The sequence below is a fragment of the Adiantum capillus-veneris genome, chromosome 3 (assembly GCF_014529385.1).
Source record: "Adiantum capillus-veneris isolate H3 chromosome 3, ASM1452938v2, whole genome shotgun sequence".
NCBI lineage: Eukaryota > Viridiplantae > Streptophyta > Polypodiopsida > Polypodiales > Pteridaceae > Adiantum > Adiantum capillus-veneris.
In genome coordinates, this window is record NC_140933.1 from 69,054,839 (window position 1) to 69,082,492 (window position 27,654).

General features: G+C 39.4%; 1 protein-coding gene across 1 annotated transcript; it reads left to right on the forward strand.

The window, feature by feature from the left end:
* Nucleotides 1-4,328: 4,328 nt before the first annotated feature.
* Nucleotides 4,329-4,835, forward strand: LOC147461058 (uncharacterized). The gene has a single exon (XM_086504658.1). The coding sequence runs from the start codon at nucleotides 4,329-4,331 to the stop codon at nucleotides 4,833-4,835; it is 507 nt and encodes a 168-aa protein (XP_086360784.1).
* Nucleotides 4,836-27,654: the final 22,819 nt, after the last annotated feature.

Here is a 27,654-nt window from a genome sequence, read left to right on the forward strand (position 1 = left end):
CAAAACATAAAACCAAATCAGATGTGTACCTGGAGGGTGAACAGAGTGTTCACTTCTTCGTAGGGAAAGTCATCTGTCCAAATTTCCCGCCTACAAAGGCCTAGGAACACTAATTGAAAATTAATGAAATGCAAGTAGTATTGCACATGTAACCTTGGGTGTTGCCTTGCAATCGAGAACCCTTGTTGAAAGCAACATTGTCAATATGTTATCTTGAAGAACTTGAACAATTGATGTTAAAAACCTCCAAGTGTAGAGGTTAACCTTCAGTTTCCTTGTTGATTTTTTTAGATTTCCAATAGATTTAAGTAAAAATGGTAATGTTGACATATAGGGAGTGCATAGGGATGTAGAAATGGAGCATTAATGATATGGAGGTATGAAAGACGAGGCAATGGTGAAGAGGGTGAGAGTGGGAATGGAAATTTGCAATTTTGATGGAGGGATGGAGAGAAGGGTATGTGTGTGTGTGTAAATGAGGGATTGTGAAAAGGATTAAGCAAAAATTATGAAGAGTCTTGTGTGCATTATGTGGACATACTAGGGTCCACCAAAAAATTTGTATCTCTCAATCATGAGCCCAAACAATTATAAAAAACGTTGGAAACAATTCCTCAATTTCAACTTTGTGTTTGTCGCTCGCTAGTTCAAAACTCAATCAAAACATATGCAAAAGTGAAATGAAACAAAATCTTAAGCTTACCTAGAGGTGGAAAATAGCATCCACATACACAAACTCAAGTGAAATATCCAAACTTAAGCTTTTATATGCTATATTAGATATTATTGAAAATCAAGCAATAGTGAATTGGTAACCATGGGTGTTGCCCTTGCAATCTAAACTCCCTAGTTAGATTTGGCAATCTAAACCCCTTGGTTAGATTCTACAGCGAAACTACTTAAATTGTAAATTAAGAGTGACCAAGATAGTCTATTGTGCCCAATAATGTTTGTGATCAACTTGTAAAGTTGAGTTATCCACTACCTCTTGGTAGATTTTTCCTTGCAAGTACAACTATGAAGAGTCCATTTTGTGACTTTCAACATGATTTTCCCATTGGCACTCTCCACAAAACCATTTACATTGGGGATGGTAATGGGATGAAAACTGATGTTGAATGCTTAGCTCCTCCACCAATGCCCACATAAGCTTTCTTCAAAACCCTTGATATCTATTAGAAATGAGCACCCATAGCACTCCATAATGGTAGTAGATGTTATCAAAAACAAATTGGGCTACAACTTGTGCATTTACCTCTTTCAAAGCTTTGGCATCAACCCACCTGGTGAGGTAGTCAATGGCTACGACAACATACTTCTTACCACTTGAAGACTTAGGGAGTGGATAGCTGTTATCCAACCCCGCTTCTTTAACACTAGTCGTGTAAAACATCAGTCACTTTTGTGGCTTTTTGAGACTTGTGTACAACAATTCTCAACACTATGTTAATTATTTAAATAGAAATTTTTATAAGGAAATTATGACCAACATTTGATCTGAGTTGATAAAAACTAGTACTGAGCTAATTGAAGGTCTAAAGGTGTCTTTCCATTGCCATCTTCTACAACTAATTTGTGTGGATGGACAATTTTTTTTAATTTTCTTTTGAGAGTAAATCAAATCATTGTTAAGCAGGCCCAAACTTCTTTGAAAATTCCCTCAATAGGTATGTGATAGATGTACCAAGATTTTTTAACCCACGTACAAAGACTGCCAACATTTTTTACTTCTCCAAGTTAAGTGTTAAACTACTGTTTTACGTAAAATTTATTAATTTTAGAAAATCATTTTTTTTACTTTTTACCTTTTCATATAAATTGTGTATTTAGAAACCTTTTTCATATCTTGAACCCATAATTAAGAAGTTCATGAAATTTTGATGTCATATACAAAAGTTATGTTTCATTTACTAGAATCCTCATGTGAGCCATTTTTTATGTGTTAGCATGGCATTACTTTTGTTGTGAAATACAAGTATACATAAAAACTGTATCGCAATGTTGTGACTAAATAGAAAACACTTGAAGTGAGATAGGCCTATGCTTCTATTAAAACAATAATGGCTAGAGATGTATCATATCTAAACGAGGGGGACATAAGTGATTTGACTACAATAAGGTTGGTTTGCAAACTTATGACATTCAAATGGCTATCATGGCTAGGTTTCAATGTAGGCAACAAAAACCTAAGGATGCAAATTTTTCTTCAAAGTCCTTCTTTAGCAAGTTGAAAGCAAAACATGCTAGACAAAGCATCCATAGAATAGTGGGAAATGTTAGGAGTGTGTTGTCAGACACTTCTACAATTATGGGGGAATGTAATAAATAATTTGATGAAAGCTTCAATGTAAATATTGTGATATATGCGAAAACGGATGCCATGGTTGCAGGCGTGTACATACCTTGCCCATCAGGCGAAGCCAGGGATGTGGCATCATTTCATGTTTTACCACATTTAAGAATGCCTAATTTGCTTTAGTAATTTACAAATGTCAAGTGTTTTGAAGTGGCACGCTCGTTTTGTCTAGAAAGTTCAATGTGGCCGATGCTAGCAAAAAATAGCATGTTTTATGCACGGGCGTAAAAGACGTGTCCAAAGTGATTACCAAGTGGAAAAATGATGTGCAACATTAAGTTTGAGCCCAATGGGTATTTTCCATCAATCTAGGGATTTTTCCCAACTCGATTTGGGCATTTTCCGAACAAAAAGGGGCATTTTTGGGCTTAAAAAGGCTAAAAATGGCCATAAAATGGTCAAAATAGCTAAATAGCTCAAACGGCTACATCATTTCCTAAGTAGAGAGGTAATTTTTAGAGCCAAGAATAAGCTCATTTGGGCATATAATCAAGGAGATACAACCATTCCATTAGCAGGTGCTAGTGCAGTCGTGTGATGCTTCCACTTCATGGTTGAGACTGTGAGGCCTCCAATTAGGGTTTTCCTCCTCAAATAACTACTTGGGCTTCTCTAATGAATTTTTAAAGATTTTACGAAATGGTCACGACGAAGAATGAAAGCGTCAATTTAGGGTTTTCAACAAGTCAAATGAGCACTGCATCTATGCAATTGGTAGTGAGGCTACACCTAATCTTCACACACACAAGAGTTTTGTGATAATCTTGGTTCTTTTTCAAAGTGGAGCTTTCATGGATGGAGTTTTGTTCTCTTTTAGTGTTTTTTTGGCTTCAAATCCTCTACACCTTTCTTGATTTTGCTACCAATCCTCACAGTCAGAGGCCCGGCGCTTTCCTAGTCTCATTGTGCACTTCTTGACAATGTACCATGGGTTAGGTGAGTTAGTATTTACTAAATAAATGCATATCTATGTTTTACTCCACAAATGTAGAAGACGTTCACAAATCCTACTGGTATTTTGAGAAAGGAGGGGAATGAGCTATCGTTTAGGTAGTAAAAATCCCTCCTTCAAGATAGGCTTTCCATCTTGAATCAAATGTCTCTCATAATCTCTTGAAAATAGAAACTCCAACACTTTTCATCTACTACTATGGGTGTGACCCTGTGCAATGCTTTACCCCTCTTTCCCCCACTAACCCATGGTGCAACCCGGCTCTTGGGATGCATTGCAACTAGTCCCCAACATGGGTCCATCCTCTTAGGCATGATTCACACATGCACCCCTTTCAAAAATAGAGAGTCACGTTGAGCTATCAGTTGACTTTTTGTCATCTATTGAATGTTAATTATGCTTTTGATGCTAGATCCTACTCATGCTACTCTCTTGAGTTAAGATTGTACAACCCTAATCGAAAATTTCAATCAATTCTATTACTATGCTCAACACTAGGAGAAACGATGAAAGATGGATAGATGGAATTATTGTCCATGGAGGTCATGAATGACCCACGAGACCAAAGAAAAACATTACAAATGGTTCCTTCTATGTGAGGGTGATCAATACACATCAATTAGTGACTGAGGGCCCATTTTAGGGGTAAAAGAAATGGGATAGAGAAACCTAAGGGGGGTCGTCTAGGAGAAGAGCCGGTTTTAGAGTTTGCAACTCTTGGATGATGGCTACCTCGATAGACTACCCATTTACCTTGATTTCATCCTTCATGTATTTCTTGAATTCACTTGGTTTACTCAATTTGATCATTATGGTCAACAATAGGAGAGAGAGATAGAGAGAGGAGAGATGTCGTGCCCTGCCCGGGAGGTGCCTTGCTTGCTCACTAAGAAATGGATTTCCCTTCATCCTGCACCCAAGATTTTTATGCTCGTGATACGCCCTGCGTCTACACGCAACCTGCTGTGAAGACTGGGCTTACGATGTCTTCATCTCAGGTCCGTTCTTGAACAATAGAGCATGTCTCTACTAGAGGCATTTAAACTCAACCCTAATGTTGAAGCAACATCGTCTGTTTTGGGGAGTGAAGATGTATTGTTTGACTCCTTGGCTATGTTTGATGCTTTAAGAGATTCCTTGATAGTGGACCCTAGTGTCCAAGGGCAGCATAAGGTTGTGTTGAAATCTGCTACTGTATGGAACCATGTTAATGTGTTTCAGAGGAGGGCTTTCGTGCTGTACTTTATAGGGAAACTGTCCAGCATTAGAGAGGTTGCTGGGTTCATTGACCATGGGTTTCATCGTATTGTGGTCGACAAAATCTTTTATTATGGTTCTCTCTTATTTGAGTTCTTGTTCTTCGAGGATGATCAAAAATCCTTTTTGACATCATCTACTATTATTTTGTGGGGCCAAGTAGTTCATGTCCTTCAATGGAAGCCAATAAGGAAACTAAAAGAATATTTTATGAGCAAATGTCCTATTTGGGTAGAATTAGCGGACCTTCCTTCTTATCTTTGGCCCTAGATTACTGAAATAGTGGCCTCCCTAGGGAAAGTGCTCTTTAGCCCAACCATTGATTTTCCCAATAGAAACAAATCTTGTGTCCTTTCGCAAACTTGTTCCCCTCAACATTGGAGACTGAAATGGAGGATGTAGGCAAAGTGGTTTGTATCTGAAATGGGGAAACTTGGCTAACTCATGTTTTCACTATGGGAAGATAGGTCACTTCTCTAAGAATTGTTCTACAGTGAAGGATGACTCAATTGTACTCATCCCTTCTTACCCTGGTAGCAAGAATCTGGTCGCCAGGAATCAAATCTTTGGAAAACCCCTTGTGACCCCCCCAATTGATGCAGCTGCTAAGGGTGCCTCCCAACCAAATGTTCCCCCTCCTACTCCTAAGAATCCTATGTATGACTGTCCCCCTGGCACTTCAGTTAATATCAGATCTTCTGTCTTCAGCCTTCGTCTTCCTGAAATCCAAGAGGGGGGGAAAGGGAAAAGACCTATTGATACAGAGGGGTTCCAAGCCCCTCCCTCCAAGAAAACCTTCAAACCCAAAAATTTGGCCTTAGGGTATACCTCATCCAATATTTATGGCATCCTCAAGGACATTCCCTCACCTAAAACAATAGAAGATGTAGAAGTAATGGTCAAGGACTACCAATAGAAGCAACAGAGGACCCTCCTACTGTGAATTTGGAGATAAACATGCATGATGTGGATGGTGATACCCAGATAGTTGTTAACACACCCAATAATCATCTATTCTTATAATGTGAGGGGAATTAACACTAGGTTGGTAATGGGACACTTTTCTGTCCTGGGACACTTTTATGTCCTGTTAAGTGACCATTTTCCTTGAATTATGTCAAGAGTTTCAAAATGGATTTTGAGGTTCTCTCTGCCTAGAAAGTTGTCTCATGAGCTGAAAAAAACTAGACATCTTTTTCGAATATCAATTCCATCTTTAACCTTGTCCTTGCACAACATTTCACAACCTAAACTGTGTGAAAAAACGGGTCCGGTTTTTGGCTTTTTTCAACTTTTTGCAACTACACCACTCTAGAATTCATGTTTGTGAGGTCTATAATTCTAGAGAACTATCTTTAGTAGTCCTCAACATGTCTTGGTGCTTCTAGGGAGAAATAAATGTTAAAGTTGTAAGTTATGACCAAATTACAGAAATTGTCAAATCCTGTTTTTTAGCCAATTTTAGCTCTTCTATGATTTTTTTGGTGGCTTTCATGATATCCAAATACAGTTTTGATTTTCTATGTCGCATATTGTAACATAAAGCTAATATTCCTTGAGTTTTGGGGCACCTAATACCCTATTTTGCATAGTAGACAACGATGGTTGATTTTTTCAATTATAGAAGAAAACAAAACTTTCTAGTATATCAAGTATAGCTTTTTCAATATTGTTAGTTTCTTGTGACAACTACATGCATTTTGTAGGTAGTAACCATATCTAGTCATAAGGATCAAATTTGGCTAGATATTGAATAGTTTCTATGGGACTCTATAACTCATAATGTTGAACCCAGTTTTTTCATGTTTGCTGTATTTAGCACTTCATGTTTGTCCCCAGGATTCCCTTGGTAAGAGATGTATTATTCTTTTGACATGCTCCATGGATCCTTATGAACCTAAAGGACAATAGGGAACTAAGAAAACATGCATATATTATTTGTATTGAGCGTGGCTATAGAAACTTTGATGATAGGTTTGCAGAATGGTAAAAATTCAACTTTTTTGTACCTATTTCTTTTGGCATTAACACTAGGTTGGTAACCTAACAGGACATAAAAGTTTCCTTTCAGGGTTTTGAAAAAAACCTCCAAAACCATAGGAGATCCACTCATTTTGTAAAATCCTTTCATGAGGTTATAGTTCAAGGTCTACTACACATGGAAAAAATAAGAGACTTGTAAAATTTCTCATCTTTTGGTCACACCAAGCCTCCAAAGTTCATGGACCAGTACATTTTCATCACAACAATCATTTCTTACGTTTTTTTGTATAAAAATAAGATTAGGGATTTTTGTAGGACTTGAGATAAATTCCCTTGTTAACTTCAATGGGTTGGTGATCAGAACATATGATTGCTAGCTTCTCACTCACTCTTTTGTTTTGCCAAAAGAAATAGGTACAAAAAAGTTGAATTTTTACCATTCTGCAAACCTATCATCAAAGTTTCTATAGCCACGCTGAATACAAATAATATATGCATGTTTTCTTAGTTCCCTATTGTCCTTTAGGTTCATAAGGAGCCATGGAGCATGTCAAAAGAATAATACATCTCTTACCAAGGGGAATCTTGGGGACAAAGATGAAGTGCTAAATACAGCAAACATGAAAAAATTGGGTTCAACATTATGAGTTGTAGAATCTCATAGAAACTATTGAATATTTAGCCAAATTTGATCCTTATGACTAGATATGGCTACTACCTACAAAATGCATATAGTTGTCACAAGAAACTAGAAATATTGAAAAAGCTATACTTGATATACTAGAATGTTTTGTTTTCTTCTATAATAGAAAAAATCAGCCATCATTGTGTATTATGCAAAATAGGGTATTAGGTGCCGCAAAACTCAAGGAATATTAGCTTTATGTTACAATATGGGACATAGAAAATCAAAACTACATTTGGATATCATGAAAGCCACCAAAAAAATCATAGAAGAGCTAAAATTGGCTAAAAAACAGGATTTGACAATTTTTGTAATTTGGTCATAACTTACAACTTTAACATTTATTTCTCCCTAGAAGCATTAGGACATGTTGAGGACTACTAAAGATAGTTCTCTAGTATTATAGACCTCAAAAACATGAATTCTAGAGTGATATAGTTGCAAAAAGTTGAAAAAAGCAAAAATTAGGACCCATTTTTTCACACAGTTTAGGTTGTGAAATGTTGTGCAAGGACAAGGTTAAAGATGGAATTGATATTCCAAAAAAATGTCAAGTTTGTTTTAGCTCATGAGACAACTTTCTAGATAGATAGCACCTCAAAATCCATTTTGAAACTCTTGACATAATTCAAGGAAAAGGGTCACTTAACAGGACATAAAAGTGTCCCATTACCAACCTAGTGTTAAGCAAGAGCTTAACCCTCAATGGGTGTTGGACCATCCATCTAGGAGGTGCTCTATCTTCTTGATTGATTCTGCCTTTGGACCTCTTCATCTCGTTAATGTGTATGCATCTAATTTTGCTCATGAAAGAGCTCAGTGTTTGCAGTGGTGTTTGGAGCATCAACTGAATTCAGGGGTTTTCTGGGGTGACTTTAATATGGTCACCAAGATTGAGGATACCACATCAATAGCATCTATAATTGGGGCAAGGGAAGTTACTGCTTAGGAATAGCTCAATGCTAATTGGATGATGTCTGATGCATGGGAAGATAATAAGCAGTAGGCAAGTTTTACCTTCCACTCCCTTTCTCATCAATCTTCTTGGTCTAGGCTGGACAGGATTTATTTCTTGCAGGAGGATTGGCTACCTATTAAAAAAAATGTGTGGTTGATGTATCAATGGTTGTCTCTGGTCACTTTCTTGTGGTGTGCACCTTATCTAACATTGTTGTTGGGTCCTTTAATCACGATCTTGAACATCCTCTTATGATTAACAATAATATGTTAGTTAATAAAAACTTTTAGCATGAGGTTAAGAGTATGATTAAAAGAAATCAAATTGCCTTTTTTCATCCACTATATGTTTGGTTGCATATATGTTCTGACCTGCATCACATTATCTAGAAAATTTGGTAAAAGGGTTGCTTCCCTACAGAAAACAAGGGCAAGATGGCCTAGCAGAATATAGAGCATCTGGCGCATCTGGCTAAAGTCTCTGCACAGTGTCAAAGGAAACTTGTAGAACTGTAGGAAGCAAGGGAAGAAATTAGACAAATTGACCTGCAACGAGCTGAAAGGTGTAGATTTTTATGTAGAGTCTATGCATTGAAGGACTCCAATGATGTGTCAAAGTGGTTTTTAAATAAGTTGAAATCCAAGAGGAAAAGGGAATTCATGCATTGTTTGCAAAAGGAGGATGGTACTGTGCTGGATAATCAGACATGTATGATGCACTTCTATGAGTAATTTCACACTCAACTGATAAATGGACATGCTAATGACGCTTTGGTAGGGAATATGCTATTGAGGACATGCTTCAAACTGTGGATGCATATATTGAGAAGGCTGATGCAAGGAGGTAGGACTTACCTTTTGAGATCTCTTAGATCAAATATGCACTTTCAAAGTTGGGTAATGAAAAAAAACATGGACTCTATTGTATTTCCAAGGAATTTGAAGTTGGCTTTTGGGATGAGCTCCAGGACATCATGATGTGTCTTATAAACTCCTCTTGATCTACTCAATACATGGATCCCTGTTTAAAACAGGGACTTATTAAGCTGCTTCCCAAACGAACTCTCCCAAACCAATTGGGGCACTAGAGACCCATAACAATGATGGACATTGTATATAAATTGCTAGCTAAGGCAGTTGCTAGCAGACTGAACTCTCTCCTTAGAAAATTCATACATAGGGCTCAAACTGGCTTCATTAGTGGGGGTCTATTTTCCATAATATTCTCTCATTCCAGATAGGCATTGAGCATGCTCAGAGATCAAAGCAAGACATGATGTTGTTGCAAGTGGACTATGAGAAATCCTTTGACATAGTGCAGTGTGACTTCATTGCCAAAATTCTTGAGAAGATGGGGTTTGGCCCAAGAATCATAAACTGTATCTTCATGCTTGGTAGGGATGCATGGTCTAGACTGTTGATAAATGGTCAACTGTCTAAGAAAGTCCCAATCAGTCATTCTGTTAGACAAGGTTGTCCACTCAGTCCCTTTCTGTTTACAATGGCCACTCATCCCTTTTTTTGTTATCTTGACTCCCTAGCTGAGCACCAAATACTGTAGGGTCTATCTACAAGTTCTGGTCAAATGCTGGGGCAAGTTTTGTTGATGAAACTTTTGTATTTTTAAATGCCAATAATGTGAATGTGTTAAGATGTATGGCTGCCTTGAATAAATTCTATGTTGCTTCTAGTCTAAAAATCAATATGCACAAATCAACTTTGATAGATGTCACTGTTGGGAATTTTCATGCACTAATATGGGGGGGGGGAGGTTACCAAAAGGGCATATATAGACATCTTGGATATCCCATTGGTGTGAATGTCTCTTAGGCTGATCTTCAACACTGGGCCTTAGGAAGGTGTACTGCAAGGTTGCTGCATGGCACTGTGAGTAATGTCCTCTCCATGTGAGATTGAGAATTATCCATTCTATAATGTTACCTTATCTATGTTTTTTCTGCCTTTTATTCCATTGTCAAAGGGAAATCTGAAATCATTTAGTTCTTTCATGAATCAATTCCTGTGAAATTGCAAGACAGCTTCATCTATTTGGGTGGCTTGGGTTGTGCTGGCTTTGCCTAAGAGCATGGGAGGTTGTGGCATTCTTAATATGGGAGTGCATGCTATTGCCAGTGACGAAGGAAATTTGGAATGGCGGCCTCTACACCAAAACAAACTCCATGGCACCACAAGGGAAATGAGATGAGGGCACCACCTAGTCTTGGAAGCGTGGGCTAGGACCGCTACGCAAAGAAAGAGAGAGAGAGAGAGAGAGAGAGAGAGAGAGAGAGAGAGAGAGAGAGAGAGAGAGAGAGAGAGAGAGAGAGAGAGAGATCTATCACTATGAATGAAGCATTAACCTCAATGTGTGTACAAGGAATGGATAACATCAAGCACTCCCAACACAAATAGCATGTAGATTACTAAACAACAACTCAAGATTTAGCTAAAATCACATCAAGCACTCTCACACACACATAGAAGATCTCTCTAAATTAACGTAAGTAAGACGAGGGGAGGTTACTAGCACAAAACAATTTGTACTCTAGAATGTGCAAAGAATAGAGTGAATGAATGAGCTTTATGGGCTCATGATGAGTGATACAAAGACTCAATGAGGCTGAGGGAGGCTTAAAATTAAAAAGCGGGGGGGGGGGCTCTTTATATAGGCAAGAGAGTGATTAGGAGTGAGGTTAAGATCCAAATTCGATTTGAACAAATGAAGCTTGATTAGGGACATTCCACCAATGAAGAAGCTCCTTCCAAGTGATTTGTTGACCTATTTGCAACTAATTGGCTCCATCATCACTTGTGTTGTCTTCACTCCTTCCTTCATAGCTTGAGTCCAAGAGCTTCCTTATTTTAAAATGTAAAGAATCTACATAAAATCAAGGCATATCTAGTAATAATACAAAGGGGTTGAATGAAAACTTATGAATTACAACAAGATTAAGCATGATTTGAGAGGTGATTAGAAGAGGAATTTGTGATGGTTTTATGAGTTTGAGAGAGAGGAGGAAGGAGGGGAGGGTGAGAAGACTAATGGCTGATTTTTAGAGAAGGACTCAATGTGGAAAAGGAAGGGTGTGTGTGTAAAGGTAGAGGGGGTGGTCTCCACCACAGTTGAAAAAACTGGTGTCCGCCATTTTGGACATATCTCCTAGACCATAGATGTAAAACTTTTTTAAAAATTTGGTCGAAATCTCCAGCTCATCAGCTACAACTTTGATGAAGACAACTTTTCTTGGATCGGAGTGGACGTATTTTTTAAAAATCCATCAAAATCATGTGTCTGTTTCCTTCCTTCACCAAGTCTTCCACCTGGGTCCCATCTGTTTGAATCCTCATATGGCTCCAAAGCCATGATGATATAAGCCACTCATGACCCTTGAGTCATGGGTGCCTAGCTCCACAAACACATCATATCTTTTCTTTTCACATTTACATATTTTCCTTTCCCTTTACTGCTAGGTTCTACCTTTCACCTCCTGTGAACTAGACAAGGAAAAATTCCCATCAAGTCATGTTTTGAATTTTTCCAAGAGGTTGTTCTCACTCTTTCTTTTATTGTAAACCTCTAGAATCAGGGAAAACCAACAAAATATAGTAACCAAAAAATTGTGATAGGCTCGGATCATAGCCCCCCAAAATATAGTAACCAAAAATTTGTGATAGGCTCGGATCATAGCCCCCCGAAACCTGGCTAGAGGTATTTATGCCTCTAGCCTACTTTCTTTGATCTTGGGCTGACCTTATTCTGATGTGATAAGGCTTTAGACGCCATCCATTTGTCCAGGTCTTGTGCATTTTACCATCAATGTCTTGAAGTTTGTAAGAGACATTTTTGAACTTTTTGGTTACCAAGAACGGGCCTTCCCATCGAAAAAGAAACTTTCCATCCTTACGAGTGTCGACGCGATTGTCATATCGAAGCACTAGAGATCCCTTTTTGATGTCTTTAGATGCTAGATTTTTTTTGAGCTTTTCTCTGCGCTTCTCTGCTTCTTGAGAGTAGTGGTTGATGGCTTCTTCACGATCCAATTGTAGCCTCTCTAGATCCATGATCCTTTGATGTACTTTCTCCTTTTGAGAGCCTACCTGGCTACCCAATATTCGAAGACTTGTTAACTTCACTTCAATGGGCAAAAGCGCCTCCTTTCCATAAACCAAATGAAAGGGTGTGTACCCTAATGCGGTTTTGAAGGAGGTTCTATAGGCCCATAGAGCTCCATTCAGGTGTTTGTCCCAATCTTGGCGCCTGGCATGTACCTGTTTGGTGAGAATTTTGCAAATGATTCTATTTACCTTTTCCACCAAGCCATTGCACTGAGGGTAGTAAGGAGTAGAGTGTTGATGTTGAATATTTAGCTTCTGCATGAGTTCTCCTACCAAGTCTGCTCTAAACCCTGGTCCTCTATCAGATAGTATTTCAAGAGGGGTGCCAAACTGGCAACAGATGTGGTCAAAGATGAACTGACTCACATCCTTAACAGTAATTCTATTGGTCGGCATAGCCTCAACCCATCTAGTCATGTAGTCTACTCCCATAATGATGTACTCTTTACCTGACTAAGTGCGTGGTAGAGTCCCTATGGCATCAATTCCCCACTTCTCAAAGGGCCCATATACCTTTATTGGGTTCTGGGGTTCAGCTATGAGCCGTCGTGGTCCTGCTTTCTGACATTCATCACATGTTTGACACCAGTATTTGACATCACGATGAAGACTTGGACAAGTAAGCCCAGCTTGTAGAACATTTCTACTAGTGATGCCATGTGCAAAGTGTCCTCCGCACACATCATCGTGACAAGATTTTAAAATATCTTCAATTTCACTCTTCAAAGGCACTCTCGTAAGCACACCATCCTTACCAAGACAATACAAATTATCCTTTACTGTGCGATACCTGGTAGCCTTCCTAGCTAACCATCGCCTTTCCCCTGCATTCAAGTGTTTAGGAGCCTCTCCTTGCTCCAAAAGGTGCATGATATCTTCTACGTCCTCCTTGCCTTGTTGAAGTGGAAGTTTGATGGCCACTTCTCCCACTATTGACTCATTTAACTTCGATGATGCTAGGTGGTCTGCATCCTTGTTCTGGTCTCTTGGCACATGATGTACTTGTGCCTCCCTAAATCTCCTCATAAGAGCTTTGGCTTCTCTCATTTTAGTAGAGAGACTGGAATTTTTGCAAGCCCATGTACCTTGCATTTGCCTTACCAAAAGCATGGAGGCACCAAAAGCATTTAATCTCTCAATTGAATTATCCGGGCACCAAAAAAGGCCATGAATTAGAGCTTGATATTCTGCTTCATTGTTGGAGTGGACATCTTCTAGAGTGATCCCTTCACCATGGATCCTCTCTCCCAATGGAGATAAGACCACGATGCCTGCAGCTGCCTTATCCTTGGTTCTCTTGTATGCTCCATCAAAGTAGAGGCTATAAGCATTGACCAGAGCCTCTAGAGTTGGAGGTGGTGGAAGTTCCTTTCTCTTCAAATGGAAAACTTTTTCATAGCACTTGTTTGTTAAAATGTCGGCTAGGCATGCTCGAGTTGTTCTTTCAACTTGTATTGTACAATCAAACTCTTGAAGTCGCACCACCCACTTTGCTGTTTTGTCAGACATTTCCATATGTTGTAGTGCATAGGGAAACATATCCTCCACAGTGATAATTACAAACCTCTTTGGCAGTAAGTATGGCCGAAATTTGGTTACCGCAAACATGAGGGCTAACACTAGCTGTTCCATTAGGGTGTAGGCCTTCTCTGTGTTTTCCATGAGGCGGCTAGCAAAATACACAGGCCTCATAAAGGATGTTTTTAGATCTTTTTGTAGGAGGGCAGCACCAATGGCCTCTTCTCCCACACTAGGGTTTACAAAGAATGTTTGTTCCCAACAAGGTTGGAGGATTACAGGAGTGACCCTAACATTTTTTTTATCTCTCTAAAATGCCCATCACTTTCTTCACTCCAAACAAGCGTCTCTTGACGAGTCAGCTGTTGTAGAGGAAATATACTTGGGAGAGTAAGTGTATGAATCTACTCAAATATCTTAGCTTTTGCAAGAAAGAGATTAATTGCTTGATGGAAGCTGGGGAAGGTATATTTAGCAATGTTTCTATCTTTTTAGGATCTACCTCGATTCCATCAATGGACACTACATGCCCCAATAGTGTAACCTTGCTTTCCCCAATGTGACATTTGTCCTTGTTTAGTTGTCCACCCAGCTTAGCTAAACGAGTAAATCCTTCATCAATCTTGCCGAGATGCATACTTTTGGAGCTGTAAATACAAAAGTCATCTATGAAAACCCTTATGGACTTACCAAAGTAAGGTTGGAAGACCATATTCATGAATCGTTGAAAGGTGGCTGGAGCGTTGGTGAGACCAAAAGGCATGACTCGAAATGCAAAACAGCCCCATGGTGTGACGAAAGTAGTCTTTTTCTGGTCCTCCTCTGCAATGCGTATTTGAAAGTAGTCGGAGTAGCCATCACACACTGTGTATCGCTCATGGCCCGCTACTTCATTTAGAATCTCATCTTGAAATGGGAGAGGGAAGTGGTCCCTTTTTGTTGCAGCATTTAGTGGCTTGTAATCCACGCACACTCGCCATTTACCATTCTTCTTTGGCCTCACCACTAGTGGGGAGCCCCATTCTGAATCTTCTACTGGGTATATGAATCCTGCTTCTAAGAGTCTCTTCACCTCGGACAATAGTGCATTTTGTTGCACAACTCCTAATCTTGTTAGTTTTTGTACTACTAGCTTGCTCCCTTCTTTTAGATGGATATAATGCTTCACTGTAGTGACACCTGTAATGTGAGTGTAATCAGAAATAAACAATGATGCATGCTTCTTGAGAACATTTACATAACCCTCCCTTTCTTCTTCCTTTATATCCTTGGATAACATCTTCTCTAGGCTGGCATCCCACACATTCTCCATTTGGATCCTTGGGTTGTCTTCTGATGAGGTAGTTTCCTTTATGGTGACGCCCATGACTTCGAGAGTGCTATCACTCTCTTCACTTGAACTCTCTTCCTCGTCCATGGATGAGGAGCATCCACTTGAGCTCCACTCATCAGCTGACGTCTCTAGTTCAAGGTTCTCTTGTCGCCCATTCTTCAAGTTATAAACCACCTTCCGACTATGGCCACCCAGCAAGGCCTCAACTCCAAGTCTCTTGTTGCCCGATCTTGCCTAGCTCCTATACCCATTAGCCAAGGTCGTCCTAAAATAAGGGGGCATCCTTCTCCCTTCACTGGCATCACATAAGCATCAACCTCTGTAGTGATTCCAAAAACAGAAACTCTCAAAGCTTTCACTACACCCACACAAGTGATAGAGACATTATTGGCCATTTCTTCCCTAAAGTTTGATGATTCTATTACCTCTAAACCCAATTGATGCATTAGCTTTTCTGTCATGACACAAACCTCTGCTCCACTGTCAATGTAAGTTTTTGGAATCCGTTGTCTCTTGATTTGAGCCTCCACCAAAGGCACTATATCCTTGAGACCATAGGCTTTGATTACACTTACTAGCTTACTTCGCTTTGCCCTCGTGCTCAACATTTTTGACCACTATCGTCACAGCTTTGGGTAGATATGAAGTAGTTGTGGCCAAGTAATCTTTGGTCCTTGAGAACTCACATCAGCTGTCAAGTCATAAGGTTTTGTTCGAGATCCCATAGGGAAATCAGAGATGTCATTTTGAGACCTAGTACGGGTCTTTCTCTTCTTGGCTTCATCTTTAGTTGCCCGAGATGTACTTGCTTCATTGCTTGCATCCTTGATTGTTTCTTTACTTACTTCATCTTGGACACGCACACGTTTGATAGGCATTGTAGCCACTTCATCTATCTTCATCTTCCCTTTAGCTATTTCTTCCTGGTTGATTCTGCCCTTCACGACCTCCTCCATCCTTATGATGCTCACATTTGGTTGAGTAGCAGGGGCTTGAGCTTGAGCACGAGGTGGTTGCTAAATTTGAGGTTGTGGTTGCTCTTGTGCTTGAGCTCTAGCACGGGGAGGACTTACTTGTTGTCGAGGACCTCTGACAGGGTAGTCATATCTTCTGGGATGAGGGCAACTATACATGTCGTGGACATTTTCCCCACAATTGTAACACAAAATTTCCCTTTCTTGACTTCGCATTGGTGGCCAATTCCCACCATTCCCCTCAATAGGCCTTCTTGCACCCTGCACAAGATTTACTCTCAAACCCTCTAGCTGGTTTGTGAGATTGTTTATTTGTTGGAGCATATCTTCTTGTTGACCTCTATTGAGGTCTGGTGCATTAGGCACATTTGGAGGTACGTGAGAAGCTTCCATAGTTGTGATATTGCCTCCCAAAGCTAGCTGGCCAGCTTGGGCTTGATAGAGAATCTTTCGATTCTTTTCCCTAGCAATCCTTAAGGCATCTTCAAAAGTATTGGAAATTTTCTCTTTACCTTCTCCCTTAGCAAGGGGTACAAACCTGAGATAAATCGATCCTTTTGGAGGCAATTGGGAGCTCGCTCACCAGGGTTTAGTGAGTCTGACCATTGCCCCCAAATTTTCAAAAAACCTTCCTCATAGGTTGCATAACCATGAGGGTCAACTTGATGAAGGGCCAGAAGCCGTTGCCATAGTTCTTCTGCCGAATTGGCTCATTGAAATCTTCGTAGGAAAGCCGCCTTCAATCCCTCCCATTCAACTCTTTGGGTTGGATCTAGAGCCTGGAACCATACCCTAGCTTCTTCTTTGAGCACCAAAGGAAAAGCTCTCAATTTCCATGCTTCGTCATCCCTCCCAGAGACAAGAAAAGCCATCTCCAAGTTATTCCTCTTAATACAACACAAAGATGAAAACGTCTAGGCCCAAATCATATCTTATTAAGGGTAGAATGAATGGATTGATAGATGCATTAATCTCAGCTAGACGACGAGGGCCTAGTAAGTTCCTTAGGATGTTTTGGAACCTAAGCTTTGTGCTAGCTATTATATGCACAGTTTGTCTAGCAAGAGGTTGGATAGGTCCATATAAATCCCTATGATTCATGGAGTGTGCTTAAAGCAAGATGAAGATGTGAACATCAAAAGATACATTATAATCCAAAATAAGAAATATTATAGGGTCAGGGGACAACAATATCTCTCTCAACCTCTCAGCTTCAAAATAGAAGACCAATCTTTGTTGGAAAAAAATCTTTCTATCAATGTGCACATTCATCCTAATATTCTGAGCTGATTAAAAGTTGTAGAAAATGGGATTATTCATTTGTGCATTAACTACAAACTTCCATGAAACACTTCATTGAAGTTCAGCTCTCTTGGATCCCACCATTTGAGAGATGTGAAGAATTTGCTCACCAGTGATTAGTCTAGCTTTGGTGTGACCATTTTCAGCTTTGTAGAGTTCATAGGGTTCAATGGCTACCTTCTCAACCACCTTCAGCCTTCTTGCTAGTAGTAGTTGGAGTGCATCACCATATGTAGCCTCTTGCCAATACCGCACACCATTGATGTGTAGCTCCCCCTCCAAAAACTTGTTAATACCCGAGGCTGAGAGTGCTTTCACCACTTAGTGTCGAGGCTTCAAAGGAAGTGTCTTCACACTAGCCACGAAGCACTCAACACAATGCTTTGACCTAGGGACTTGATGACTACAAGATTTTCCTTGAAGCAAAGAAGGGTGTATGTAGTTAACTCTCTTTACCCTCATACGTGCCGTTTGTCGATAAAGATGCTTCTTCTCTCGAGCTTCTTGGGAAGACCATAGTGGAAGTCTTGGAGAAGTTGATGGACCTTCCTTCATAGGATTGGCAGAGCGCTGCTTGAGAACTCCTCAGTGGGGGCACCAATTTATGACAAAGGAAATTTGGAATGGCGGCCTAAACACCAAAACAAACTCCATTGCGCCACAAGGGAAATAAGATGAGGCCACCACCTAGTCTTGGAAGCGTGGACTAGGACCGCTACGCAAAGAGAGAGAGAGAAAGAGAGAGAGAGAGAGAGAGAGAGAGAGAGAGAGAGAGAGAGAGAGAGAGAGAGATCTATCACTATGAATGAAGCATTAAACTCAATGTGTGTACAAGGAATGGATAACTTCAAGCACTCCCAACACAAATAGCATGTAGATTACTAAACAACAACTCAAGATTTAGCCAAAATCACATCAAGCACTCTCACACACACATAGAAGATCTCTCTAAATTAACATAAGTAAGACGAGGGGAGGTTACTAGCACAAAACAATTTGCACTCTAGAATGTGCAAATAATAGAGTGAATGAATGAGCTTTATGGGCTCATGATGAGTGATACAAAGACTCAATGAGGCTAAGGGAGGCTTAAAATTAAAAAGGGGAGGGGGGGGGGGGGGGGGCTCTTTATATAGGCAAGAGAGTGATTAGGAGTGAGGTTAAGATCCAAGTGCGATTTGAACAAATGAAGCTTGATTAGGGACATTCCACCAATGAAGAAGCTCCTTCCAAGTGATTTGTTGACCTATTTGCAACTAATTGGCTCCATCATCACTTGTGTTGTCTTCACTCCTTCCTCCATAGCTTGAGTCCAAGAGCTTCCTTATTTTAAAATGTAAAGAATCTACATAAAATCAAGGCATATCTAGTAATAATACAAAGGGGTTGAATGAAAACTTATGAATTACAACAAGATTAAGCATGATTTGAGAGGTGATTAGAAGAGGAATTTGTGATGGTTTTATGAGTTTGAGAGAGAGGAGGAAGGAGGGGAGGGTGAGAAGACTAATGGCTTATTTTTAGAGAAGGACTCAATGTGGAAAAGGAAGGGTGTGTGTGTAAAGGTAGAGGAAGTGGTCTCCACCACAGTTGAAAAAACTTGCGTCCGCCATTTTGGCCATATCTCCTAGACCGTAGATGCAAAAATTATAAAAAAAATATGGTCAGAATATCCAGCTCATCATTTACAACTTTGATGAAGACAACTTTTCTTGGATCGGAGTGGACGTAGTTTTAAAAAATCCATCAAAATCATGTGTCTGTTTCCTTCCTTCACCAAGTCTTCCACCTGGGTCCCATCTGTTTGAATCCTCATATGGCTCCAAAGACATGATGATATAATCCACTCATGACCCTTGAATCATGGGTGCATGGCTCCACAAACACATCATATCTTTTCTTTTCACATTTACCTATTTTCCTTTCCCTTTACTGCTAGGTTCTACCTTTCACCTCCTGTGAACTAGTCAAGGAAAAATTCCCATCAAGTCATTTTTTGAATTTTTCCAAGAGGTTGTTCTCACTCTTTCTTTTATTGTAAATCTCTAGAAGCAGGGAAAACCAACAAAATATAGTAACCAAAAAATTTGTGATAGGCTCGGATCACCAGGAGGGCAACTTTCATAAAATATATACTACAGCCTTGGGCAAAATGTATGTGGGCCATGGTGAGAGCCTCTGTCTGCTTTTTTCATGGCTGCTGGAATTAGACTCATTGGGATAAAATGTCTATTGTTGCATCGATTAAAAAACGGTATTACATTTCAAATATGCTGGTTGTGTCTTGGAAGCAGGTGTTTACTATGTGGATCTGGCAAGGTAGAATGAGATATACGGGTTGTTCTTTGTCTGTTGAAAATTTCTTTTGGAGTTATGTATTTAAAGTGGTGCCTGCTAAAGCTTTAGGAAAAAGTGCCCTTTCCCTTTTCATGCAAGGGCATCTGCTCTATTGGTCAAGTTGTGGACTTTGATTCTCGCTTTAAAACTTTTTTGACATCTAGAAGACATTTTAGACTGCAATATGGCTTCAGAATACCTTGGAATATGTTGTGTGCCTCTGTTAATCATCTGCAAGTTCCTATTAACGTTGAAGATCAATACAGATTCAGAGATTGGGCCTTTCCTGCTTCTCAAAAGAACTGTTGGACTACTCAAACCAATGACTTCTACAGAGCTTTGCTTCCCTAGGGACATTACAGGACAGATGTAGTAAAATATGGAATATGAACAATGACAAGGATTGGTGGTCTCAACTGTTTGTAAGAATTTGAAATTGTAAAGTGATTTTCAAACTTAAATTATTCTGGTGGAGATGTATACTGGGGGGCTTCCCACTACTGAAGTCATGCTTAAAAAACAAATTCGTGATGCTAAATGTCAAATATGTGGAAAATTAGAAACTATTACACATGTATTTTGGTCCTGTGCTGTGGTAGCTAAATGGTGGCAGTGGGAAAAATTCTGGTGACAATCAACTTGAGGTGTCAAAATTTCTATGTTTATGTGTACATTTGCTTTGCTTTCCTCTGATGATGATGCCATGTCTTCTTTTTGTGGTCTTTGAGTGTATGGTTTTTGTGGCTTATCTGGGATATGAGGAACAAGTCTATGTATGAAAAATTTGGCATGTTTGCTAGATCCTTTTCTCTAGAACTCATTAAAACACGGATGATGGAATATCCAGTGTCAATCAACAAAGATGATCTGAGAAGGAGATGTATATGGATTCTATAACAGCTGTGAATATGTAACATCAATTTTCACTAAAAAGAGAAAGAGAGAAATAGAGAGAGACAAAGAGAGAGAGAGAGAGGGGGGCGACAATTTTACTCCACAAATCAAAGCCTTGCTTTTGTATCTTATTAAATTCATCAATCCAACCTCCCCTCAAGTCCACAAGTTGTGGACCCAAAACTCTTTCCATAGTGACTTCCCCTTCCCCTCGTCATCTTCTTGGTTTACTTTGGCGTTTGATTTTTGTGCCATTTGTCTTCTTGGGAGGATAAGGGTTTAGAGACTACTCTCCCCCTCTTTTTCGTTGCTTGGAGACTTTTTTTGGCTTTGATACATCAACATTAATGGTTTCCTTGTAGACATCTCCGATGTCATTTGATTAGTGGGTATACTAAGGGTTTTGTAGGCGGACAAAGGTCTAACTATAGATGCATGAACATGGTGTCAAGAAGTGTGTATTGTGTCTAGAAAGCATTGGGTCTTTGACTATGAGACTTTGCAACAAATTCAAGTGAGTCTTGGATGTTTTGAAGCAAAATACACACTTAAAATGAAAAAAAATCCATTCATAAAATCTTCACTCTAGAAAAGAACCAAGATCAACCCAAAACTCTTGTGTGTGTAATAATTTGGTGTAAAATCACTCCCAATTGCACAAGAACAGATGCGTCTCTGCCCTATCAAAAACCCTTTCTTCGTCCTTTATTTTTTTTTTGAGGCCGTTTCATGTAATTTTTAGCAGCTCCATGGAAAAGAGGACGCACAGTTTTTAGGAGACAAAACCCTAATTAGACCACCCACTCACTCAAATACAAGGTAGGAACACTACGAGATTGCACTAGCACACCATATAAGTAACATGTGTATCCCTTTATAGAGAGGCTCAGAGTTTTTTTCTTTACACAGCTTCTCCCTTCTTAGTAATCACACGCACAATTATCGATGTGTCGTTTTGAGTTATTTTTTGTGATATTTGGGTCATTTTTAACACTTTTATGGCAATTTTTAAAAATACTCATAAAAAGACCAAATTAGCTGGAAAAAATCCCTAAAATTGTGGCAAAATCCCTTTGGTATCAAATCACATTTTTCACTTTCTAAGAGCTTTAGATGCATCATTAAGGGCTATGTACAAAACCTAGATCATTCAGATTGAACTTTCTAGGCGAAATGAGTGTGCCATCCTAATGCACTTCACATATATACATTGCTAAATAAAATTGGGCATGATTTTTTGTGATAAATCATGCAACAATGCCATGTCCAGGGCCTCATCTTCTCGAAAAAGCATGCACATGAATACAACAATTGCAAGCCTAACAGGTGTTACAACGGTGGAGAAGAGGGTCATTATGCACCAGATTACCCCCATCTGCCTAGAGAGAGAGAGAGGGTGTGTACTTGTTGTTTGGCATAGGTAGTGGAAAAGGGTCATTTATTGGCCAAAGAGAGAGGGATTTCAGAACACTGTGCCACCAACTCTAATAGACAATGGTGAAGTCCCTAGGGTGAACATCATTAAAGTGGACAAGTAAGATGTGGATGTTCCAGCTAACAAAAAGGCGAGAGGTGAAAGTGAAACAAAGAATGAGTGCGACACCAAGGATCACATAGCCTAGGAGAAAGTGTACAAAGGCAGGGTGCATTCAGAAACCAGTAAAAGAAGTAGATGTTGCAATATCAAGCATACGGACTTTTAATTGCGACGTGGTTATCCCAAGTATGACATGGTAAGTGATGTCCATAGTCAAAAGTCTAACATTACATTTGGGCATCTATTGGCTTTGAATCCTAAGCTAAGAAGGTAGTGGTCCACGAGTGTTAGCACAAGGCTACCAAGAGCTACATGTAATATGCATGCGGTGAAAAATATGGCCTTAAGTGTGGAAAGTCCAGCCGATGTTCTTTCTCTTGTGGATGTTATCGAGAAAAGGATGCATGTAGAAACTTATATAGGTAGTGGATGTTTGTGTCATGATGAAAGTAGCTATGAGAGAAACAAGAGTCAAGGTGGTGGCTAAATCTAATGTGTGCATGAAGATGGTCAACCATGCTAAAGATAACTGCTTGGGCATGGCTCAAGACATGAAAGTGAAGGTGATGGGCATAGAGTGCCTAATGGACTTATTTGTGATGAAAGAAGGTGACAATGCTAACCCTATCAGCCAAACTGGATTGGGAGAGCAGGGTATTTACCTTGTGTCACAAGGAGAAAGAGACAACTACCACTAGATTTGAGACCAAGGAGGTCCATTTCCACCCTGTGGAAACAAAAGATGAAGATGATGCAAAAACAAGCTATGAGTATGAGACCAAGATGGCCTATGTTGAAGGCTACATTGATATAGAAGAGGAGGAGATCAAAGATGACATGTTGAATATTGATGTTGACTTGTTTAGTGTCACCATAGAGGAATTTCATACAAAAGAGAAGTTGCTACCCCATGTTCATGGAATAGGTGTGGAGGAAGTAGAAAATATGTTGAGGGAGGATCTGAAAAAGCAAGAGAAGGAAAGATATGTTCAACTGTGTGCCCCCTATCTCAATTTTTTTTCAACAAAATACAAGGATCTATGAGCGATGAAAGGAGTGGATCATAGGATTGCACTTAAGGAGCGGTGCAAGATGAGAGCTCATAAGTTAATAATCGTAGGGGAAACTCAAAAGGAGGCCCTATGGAAAGAGATAAAAAAGCTACTAGATGTAGGTATCATATGCCCTGTGAAGGAGTCAAAATGGGTTTGGCTATTGGTCATAACTTCAAAGAAGAATGGGAAGTAGAGAGTGGGCATCAACTGTACAAGGCATTGAATGGGGCTACCATGTGAAAGCCGTTCCAGGACAAGAACTTAAACCAAGTAATAGGTCATGAAAGGTACTCAATTATGGATGGGTTTTTAGGGTTCTTCCAAATAGGGATCCCGTTTGAAGACCAATTGAAGACAATGTTCATTTCTCCTTGGGGATGTTTTGTCTATCACAGGATGCCATTCAATTTGGTGAATGTGTATGCTACCTTTTAGGATTTAATGAACAGGGTGTCCTGGCCATATTTGGGAAAATGTATTGGGGTGTTTATGGATGATATCGACTGCTATAGCTCTAGGGTGGAGCATTTGTCAAAGCTACAATTGTGTTTTCAAAGGATTGATAAGGAAGCTGATCAATTGAACCCCAAGAAGTCAAAGGTAGCTTAGCCATTAGGGAAAATCTGGACTCTTAAAGGAGCCCTATAAGGAGGTTTGACTTTGCCTCTCTTGTTCAAAGTGGGCAAGGGCCAGTGAAGTACATAACCACTTTTTCAAAACCCTAACCATCATATCATTGCAAAGATGTTAGAAAGTAGGTTATAAATCCCCAAACTCCAACAAATTTGGCATTGACTTGTAGAAGTTATGGCCTCCCTAATGAAGATGAAATGTGGAGAGAGATTTCATCTATAAGACAGAGTTGTCACATCAAAAAATAGAATCTTCTAGAATATAAAGAATCTGATGGCATGCTATATATCAATGGATAGATCTCAATTAGTAAATTATTAATCCAAAAGGTATGATAAGTTTGGATTTCATTTGTAAAAGTTTTATCGTGCACTTGTTTTGGACAAGACAGAGAAAGTTTCCTTATAGGGCCTCTTTGAGAGTCCAGATTTTCCCTACTCCTCAGGCACAGTTCCTAGGTCATGTGGTGTTGCAAAATAGAATAGAAGTGGACGCAAAGAAGGTTAAGGCTATAGTCAAGTGATGGAGCCTCCATCAGGTGCTCAAGGTTTTTGACCTCCTTTGTGCATAGGTTGAGATATTTGTCGAGGTTGTTTTGGATGTTGTCACAGTATGTGTATCCTCTTCAAAAGAGGGCTTAGCAGGTGCATGGTTTCAAGTGGGATGAAGAATCTCAAGAGTCTTTTGATAGGGTAAAAAATATTTTGTGTCAATTATCAACAGTGTGTCCTTCCAATCCTAAGGGTGATTTCTATGTGGCCATGACAGTTTGTACTATTTCTATTGCAACGGTGTTGCTACAATAGGTAGGGAGAAGCTACAAGCCAATCTACTTTGAGAGCAAGGTGATAAGTCACGGGGAGACGACCTACATCAAAGCGGAGTGGTGTGTGATGGAATTAGTTTTTGCTTGCATTAAGTTCAAAGTGCATCTCATTGTACGTAATTTCTATGTGTTGATGTCTAACAATTTATTTCCTGAAGTGGTGTTGCATTTAAATCTAGGGAAGCGAATTACGGAGTGGGTACTAGAGTTACAAGAATCCGAGTATGAATTTAAGATTTACCACACTAGTGAGCCTTACTTGGCATATATTTTGGTCAACAGGGTGTTCCTTTGATGGTCTATCCAAGGGTGGTGCGAGATGAAGTTTAAGAGGAACCAGAGCTACTAGAAGGGTTCTTACCAAGTGTTTTGATGGTGCATATTGAAGGGTTGTATAGAAAGAAGAAGGTGGGGTGGTGATATAGGATCCACAAAACAAAGTAGTCTTCCCAAAGGCTTACAATCTAGAAGATATTCACACCAACAACGAGATAGATTACCTCACTCTTCATTTGGATCTAAAGCAGTGTGTGAAGTTTGACATTCCAAAGATGGTGGTGAAAGGTGATGCATTGCAGGTCATCAATCAGCTTTTAGGCCAATGGCAGGTAAGCTGAGATTATTTGAAGCATTGCTTTTTTTCCATTAAGAATCTGCTAAAGTTATTTGAAGCAATTCAATTTAAGCACGCCAAGAAAGAGCAAAATCAAGAAGTGGACCAACTAGCCATTAGAAAATTTTGGAGGTCATTTGGAGGGCCTTCTAAGAAAAATCGAATTTTGACTTTATCTCTCTAGAAAATAGGTGTGGTAAAAGCAAATGTAGATTTGGAATAACCATTCAAAAAGTGTACTTACAAGTAGATTCTTGCCACAGTGTCATAACCGCCGTGATGATTGAAGAATATATTGTTTTCAGTTGCATTTAATGAACGTCCTAGAATTGGAAGGAGTTTCTTGTACATGGAATGTATGACTAAAGGAAATAGGACGTATCCTTCCAAACCTGCTCTCTCCTTACTCTCTCACTTTTTGTGCGTTGACCTTAAAGAACTCCTCCCTTTCTATCCTTGTTTCACACATGGCTTCTTCTTCCACCCCCACAAATGTCATCCTTAAAAGACCCTTCTATCATCTACACATTGACCTAGATCCCCAATATACGCCACTGTGTAGCGAGGCAAAACTAACATCAAAGTGACACCGATCATGACAGAGAGACTCAGAGAAGAGGGAGCAAAACACTTAGATGTTTGGAAAAAAGGCTCACTCTATCCATTGAATCCCATGACAAGTGCTTTCCCAGCATTTTCAAATCCCACTAACTTATTGACCTTTGCAGGTAATGGAGGGAATGGATTTCTTGCCTAATGTAAAGCTCTAAAAAATAAATCAAAAACTTATAAAGACATGGTGAAGCAGCAAGCAAATGATATTTAAAGACTTTCAAACTTGCATCATGAGGACCAAAAGACTATAATGCAGAGCATACAAGAATCACACGTCTTGCAAACAAAGGTACGGTCATACAAAACAAAGAGACAATGTTAGGCACTCGTGTGCGGAAGAAGAAACTACAGAATCTTGAAATGTTGAAGGTAGGCTCTGGCGGCCTTAAGAAAAGAATCCAAGCATTGAGGTGAGCATTGTAAATTGTCTAATTAATTTAAATTAATCTAAGTAATTATTTATGTTAGTTATGCTTTTTTTGTAGAGATTCCATCTATTCAGACAAAGAAAACATAGACCCGAAGGCCAATGTAGGAAAGTAGTTAAAGCCATTCATTACTAGTGGTCTTGCAAAGGATATCATGCATGACAAAAAGTTTAAGGTTTTGCAACGAGATGTCATTGACAGATTCATTTCAAAGAATGAAGTGCTTGCCAAGCATATACAAGGTACATTTGGACTCCCTTGGAGTTAGTAAAAGAGGTTACTCAGCTATTCAACAGTCTATCTCTTCCATGTTTGTGAAGAAGGGAATAAAGTCTAAGCTTTTACCAACAGCTGCAAGTGTTTAAAAAGAAAGACTACAGCTCAATATTGAACAAACAGACTTCATTGGATGTCCATTTTAAAATCAAGATATTTATAGCTCACAGGGAACTACTGTCACTTATGATGAGTACAACAATATCTTCATGGACCTCACTTTGTTGCAAACTAGAATGGTAGAATTCTACAATATCACATTTGAAGAGACAGGTGGAATTCTACATTTTGTTTTGAAGCTAGATGAGTGTAAGATTCTTGAAGAGAAGAAGCTAGAGCGAGTTACAATCACATTAATGAATAGTGCCCTTTCCGAATGTCCCACTGATGACCCTTCATACTTCAATGTTCAATCAGAAACAAACATATGGTGGCTTGGTGCATTTCAGGTAATCGAGTTATCTCCAATTTTGCAGCTCTAGCAAGCCCTCTATTGTACCTAAATTTTAGATTTATTTTTCGTATCTCATAAGGATTGATCTTGCAGGTAAAGAAAGAAGACCATGACATTTTATTTTGGGTTTTCCATCAAAACCGTATTCCAGATATCATTGATAGACAAATGAATCAAGGAGAGGTATTGGTTGTAGATGGGACAGAAGACTTTCAAGTTCAATGGCATCTTGCAGGTGACCTCAAAGCACTGAATTGTATGTTTAATTGTGGAATGGGTGCCATGGCAAAGTCTTCATGCTTGTATTGCATGGAGCCTGCAAAAGTGATGGACCCAAAGTGGTGGCGAAAGGCTCCTACTCATCACAATCAAGACTCTAAGTTTTGACCAGTTTTGGATATACCACTTATTAATGTCCATATTTGTACATTGCTAGTCTCTGCCGATTTGTAGAGAAGTTGGTATATCTATACATTGGGTTTGCTTGGAAAACCAAAAAGTCATCTGAACGACAAGTCGGGGCTCTAGAGGCTTTGGAACTAGTTTTGTCAGA